This window comes from Antrostomus carolinensis, unplaced genomic scaffold, assembly GCF_000700745.2.
Source record: "Antrostomus carolinensis isolate BGI_N321 unplaced genomic scaffold, ASM70074v2 scaffold32268, whole genome shotgun sequence".
NCBI lineage: Eukaryota > Metazoa > Chordata > Aves > Caprimulgiformes > Caprimulgidae > Antrostomus > Antrostomus carolinensis.
The window spans coordinates 64678-70603 of record NW_010335559.1 but is presented as its reverse complement, the minus strand read 5'-3'; the positions used below and the strand labels follow the sequence as shown (position 1 = coordinate 70603).

General features: G+C 43.4%; 1 protein-coding gene across 1 annotated transcript in view; it reads right to left on the bottom strand.

The window, feature by feature from the left end:
• PAPLN (papilin, proteoglycan like sulfated glycoprotein) overlaps nt 1-5384 on the bottom strand; it is a 25448-nt gene extending 20064 nt beyond the window's left edge. Inside the window, 7 exon segments of the mRNA XM_029086644.1 lie at nt 1-57; nt 820-943; nt 1287-1417; nt 2423-2525; nt 2817-2877; nt 5073-5188; nt 5370-5384. The exon segment at nt 1-57 is cut by the window's left edge and continues 33 nt beyond it. Coding sequence (XP_028942477.1) covers nt 1-57; nt 820-943; nt 1287-1417; nt 2423-2525; nt 2817-2877; nt 5073-5188; nt 5370-5384 — 607 coding nt within the window.
• Nucleotides 5385-5926: the final 542 nt, after the last annotated feature.

Here is a 5926-nt window from a genome sequence, read left to right as displayed (position 1 = left end):
CTTCCTTAATTTGGATGCTGGTGGCTCCCACAGGGATGATGAAGATTTGATTGTAACCTAATAAAAAAAAAAATATTCAATATCTGTCTGTGGATGTCACAGTCACTCTTCTATGACAAAGATGCTCATGGTTTCATTGGTGCCTGAAAAACTAGATGAACTTTATTATGGTGGCTTGAAACATTTCAGCTATCACCTTATCTGCATTCTGAATAGCTTCACCCAAAACTATCCACAGGTCAGTCCATGCATAAAAAGTTCTAACTACACCTCAGAAAAGTAAGCAGAAGAGTCAGTGCAAAGTCCATTTTTTAGATTTTAAAAGCTTTGATATTTCAGTAAGCATCATATTGGAGCTCTACACAGAGATTTGACAACAGGGCAGTTGTTACCTTGAAATTACTCAAAATTAGCCAAATGCAGAAGATGCAGTCCCATTTGTTGCCTAGCATCAGTCCTGGTGGGGCTATAAAGACACTGGACAAGGGGACAGTCTTATGAAGGAGGTATATAGCTATATTCATATGGTATATTTCTAGCACTTGCTGGAGACAGAGCAGGGAAAGACATCAGCAGCATGGCAAGTACTTCAGTCTGTACTGAGACAAAGGAAGTAATTCCCAGGATAAGGCCATCAGTACATTTTCTGATGCTAAAGCAGCTGAAGAGCCACATGTCATTCACAGACATTTCAAGCGAACATTCAAGCCTGCCTACAAGGATCATGTGAGCAAGTGTCCCCACCAGCCCTTGTAGCAACTTGACTTTAGGCTTATCTCTCCCCTTCTCACCTGCCCAAACTACCGAGATCATCTGTACCTTTAGGGAGGCTGGGCACATCAAAAGTGCCCTTCACACCATAGCAGGTGCTGCCGTCTCCTCCACACTGCAGGCACTTGTCCTCCTTCTTGGCAGATTCCAGCATGTTATCACAGCCAACGGCCTGTCAGAGCACAGGGGCATTGATATGAATAAACCGTAATGACAGAGGAAAGGAAGAAAAATGGCCAAATGCTGGATTGATCTAATGACAAAGACTGAACTAGGGAACCTAGGAAGTTAGGTGAAGGCAGGGAAGGAGTTTTCAGAGAAAGAACAGAGTTGGCATCTGCTATTTCACATTCAGAGACGGGTAGATAAATGCTGCCCACATGCCCCTCGGCACCTCAGAAATTGAATGATTCTGCTTTTCTGGTGTTATTATGAAGGGCCAAGTAGAACAAAGAGAAGCAACAGAAAGACTGATGGTCACAATGGTAAAGGCAGGAAGCAACAAAATGACTCACCTGACAAACTCCCTCTACACAGATGTCCCGCTTGCCAGGTTCACAGGTAGTCCCATCTATCACTGCTTCCTTGTGCCTGTAGTAGAAGTTTTCTCCCTTGGGAATACAGTTTAACTCACACTTATTGGGTGCTGGTAGGAGAGAAAAAACAAACATTATATACTATGGCTAATAGCTTGCTAATGCACCAGGAGCCTGGTTTTAGATCACAGGAGCAGAAATAGAGATGGAATTGGCATTGCTAGGTTTACGGTTGGACTAGATGATCGTAATGGTCTTTTCCAACCAAACTATTCTATGACTCTATGATTCTGTGTGGACTGATATTAAGTGGCAGATATTGAACAAATTCCTTGGTCACAAACTACTGGGGGCTGGAAAAATACCCTGGTAAAGCCTCACTATGCAACCATTTCCTTGGGCACCTTTGCTGGCTAGTGGTGGAGGGAGGACGTTGGGCCAGGTGGATATTTGTTTATGCCTTGGTAGGACTGTTCTTATGCTCTCTTGGAGCACAAGGCTTTCTAGAATGAGAACAAGTGCTCATACAGAACACAAGAGAAGTGCTATTGTAACAGTCAGCAAGCAAAACTTTAAATCCATCTTGAAATTCCTCGTAATTTGTTAAACTGCTGTGAATGATAACATATCAAAGCTCAGAGCAAGGACCTCTGTTCCTATACCTGCCTTCTGAACTGGTTCCTCAGGAAAGCATGGGCCAATTCCAAGAGATGTCATATTTTCTGAAGCACTCATTAACAATATGCATTTGTTTCTCACGTGCCCTGTATTTCACCAATATTGAAAAATACAGCAGAGCTTCTGTTTTTCTAGTACTTTAGGACCAACTGCAACAATTTCCAGCTCTCTTGAGCAGTGTATCTGAAAGAATGTCTGTAACAAGAGACAACCATGTATTGCTGCAGAGAGAGATGTCTCTTGGCCCACAAATCTAGTGTATTTGTGAGAGCAATGCTTTGCTGCTGGCAAAAAAAAAAATTTTCCATGCCAATACCGTCTGCTACTCCAGCTAATGAAGTACCCTGCTGGGATACTACAGTCAAAAACATTACAGCCACTTCAAAACATACTGTTGATGTCAGGGATGAGGAGTAACCCTACATGTTTGTCATTACCTCCGTAATATGGAAGCCACTTGTATTTCTTTCCTTGGAAGTCTGTCCCATCGAACTCCGTGCATTGCTCTGCCCGGAAATCCCGGGAGCCATCTGGGCAGCTCTGTTTGGAGGAGAAAATGTTTGCACTGGGCCATTATGAAAAGGAGAACAATTCAGTGTACAACAATAAATTGGGTTTTATTTGTTATTGCTCCCATAACAAATCAGGGGCATAAACTCAATATGCTTTTGAAGCGGTATTGTTGGTGAACATCACTCACCAGTGATGCCAAAGAAGGAGAAAATAATAATGATATATTACTTCTGAACAAGAATTATGTTTGTCTGGGGAAAAGGAACAACAGGCAAGCAAAAGCAAAGAAAAAACCAGAGCACAAACAGAGCACTGTACCTGAATGTTGCACGACCGATAGCTTCGAGTTGGTCCAACGCAACTGGAAGCACCTTCTGTCCTGAAAGACAGAAAAACAACATGAAGTTCTCTGAAGAATACACACATAAAAAATCACCTCATGGCAGACATTACAAGTTACCTTCACATCGAGAATATCACCCTCGCACAGTTTTCTGAAGCCACAAAATAACTAAAATGCACTTTTCTACTAGACTAAGCTGGCATCTTCTAGTGCCATTTCCTGCTCTGGTTTGCATTCTGGCATGAATGAGACACACACCATGAACAATTGCAGCATAGCTCTTCAGGGTCATGTTCTCACTAAATAATGGAAGGAGAGCTTTTTGTCCTTTGTCCACGAGCACACAGCAGATGTGTCCATACTAAAACCAGAAACATGCTATGAGAAAGAGGGTAGTGGCCTATTCAGAATAGGTATGCATATCACCTGTCACCATGCTGTTCATGTGCACACTAGGCCCATTAGTACGAAGAGCTAAACATGCCTATGAAAAGTGAGCAGCACTCTCATTCCAGTCAAACATGTCCAGCTGAGAATTATGCAGAGTAACTGTTATGGAGGAAATTGATCTGAAAAGCCAACAAATGTCTAACATCTTAGCATTCCTAAAACGGAGAGACAGGCTCCCAGGGATTCTGGCAGGTGTCTACCATAACACACAGGTGTATACCATAACAGGCAGACTTCAAAAGAGACCTTCCTTTATTCTGGGTGGGAAGAAGCAGTGCACCATAACTCTTCTATTAAAAAAACCCCTCTAATTTCTCTAAATATAAAGAGGCTGTATTTTTTCAGGATATTATTGAGAGTCTTTTCCTTTTCTTTGTTTTTATCCACAACAGGGTGTCTCAGGTCCATTATTCCCAACAGGTGCAGTCCCAGACATCATCCTCACCCAACTCCATTCTTCCATTTCTTCTAGGGCAATTTACCTTCCGGGGAATCATAAGCCTGAGAAAATCTTGACAGTCATTGGCTCTTAAGGTAGAAACCTACTGCTCTGGACCCTCCTTCCTCTCCCCCAGGCCTGCCATGCTAGACCTGATTGAACAGCTGCTGCCATACCAATCACCTGATTGCACAGCCTCAGATCTCACAGAGAAACCACCATGGTCTAGTGAAGGAGTCACAGCAAGGATGAGTTGGAGAGCGCTACTCAAAACAGCAGTGACAAGACTGAAGCTGAGGATCACGTTGCATCACCATCACTGACCTGACAGTCTCACCTCTCTGCCTGGGAAGTTCATGGAACAGATCCTCCTAGAAGTTATATTAAGGCACATGGAGGACAGGGAGCTGATTCAAGACAGCCAGCATGGCTTCACCAAGGGCAAGTCTTGCCTGACCAACCCAGTGGCTTTCTATGATGGAGTGACTACATCAGTGGACAAGGGAAGAGCTACAGAAAGAGCTTTGCTGAAAGGGTTCTCAGGCACTGGAACGGGCTGCCTAGGGAGGTGGTTGAGTCACTATCCCTGGAGGTGTTTAAAAGACAGCTAAATGGGGTGCTTAAACATATGGTTTAGTAGAGGACAGGTATGGTTGGACTCGATCTCAGAGGTCTTTTCCAACTAGTCAATTCTATGATTCTATTATGTCATCTATCTGGACTTCTGTAAGGCCTTTGACATAGTCCCCCACAATATCCTTCTCTCAAAATTGGAGAGATACAGATTTGATGGGTGGACTGTTTGGTGGGTAAGTTGAACGATCACATCCGGACAGTAGTGGTCAATGGCTCGATGTCCAGATGGAGGTCAGTGACAGAGTGAGGCTCAGGAGTCCACACTGGGACCAGTACTATTTAATATCTTCATCAATGACATAGTGGGATCGAGTATACCCTCAGCAAGTTTGCTGACAACACCAAGTTGAGTGGTATAGTTGACACACCTGAGGGATGAGATGCCATCCAGAGGGACCTGGACAAACTCAAGAAGTGAGCCCGTGTGAACCTTATGAGGTTCAACAAGGCCAAGTGCAAGGTCCTGCACCTGGGTCAGGGCAATCCTGACTGCATGGGCTTGGACTAGATGACCTTTAAAGGTCTCTTCCAACCCAAACCATTCTACAATTCTATTCTACAATCATCTCAAAGTGGACTCAGGTGACTTATTCCCCTGGAATCAAACACTAGGTCATTTTTGTTCTGAATGTATATTGGAACAGAAGTGCAGGTGCTCAGTAAAGAAAAACACATCTAAAGAAAGAAAAAGGAGGTTAGCCCTCACCTTTGGGAATAGCAGTGCCGTTGCCGAAAACTGACTCCACCGCCACAGCTCCGACTGCACTTGCCCCATTCACCCCAGCTCCCCCAGACATCAATCTGCCGCTTCATCCGATGGCCCTGTAAATAAAAAACCCCACAGACCTATCAAACGGACATGATAACACGGGAAAAAAACAATTAAAATGAAGCAGATCTCCTATGTGTTCTCTTGCAAAAGAGACTGTCTTGCTGGGCTGTATTCCTAGTGGCAGAGAATCAGAAACAGAAACATCAAGCCTCTAATATCTAGAAGTATTACCTTCCTGGAAGCCATATAGCACACCCAGCTTTCTAATCTCCCTTAAACTGTTACTGTTTGTGTATTCACAGAATCTCAGCACTTTTGAGTAACCATCCAAAAGAGGACAACATCTCCCTATCAGCTAGGCAGCAAAGGCAAATCATTACTTCAAGGTCTATGAGCACTGTCATTCCACACCAGTTTGACAGAGTACTTAATCTCAAATCCTTGGCTCCAAGCTAGATACTTAAGAGAAATAAAGGCAGCTGTAAGGAAATTTCTGGAACACACTTCTCACTGCAACAAAATTCCATACATGGACCTTTTCTTCCTGTATCCAACTGTGTCCGATGAGGAGGTCAAGGTCTGGGCCATCATTAGCTACAGCCTTAATTAATTCTGCATTTAGAAATTCTGAATGGATACTGACATTAAGAGAAATAAATATGACAATATAGACAAGAAGTTACCAGTGCAATGGTGTGAACAAAAATACATTGCCTTAGAAGCACATGAAATACCATATTTCCAGGAAAAAAAGACCTACTGCAGCTGATGGGATCCACATACAGCAG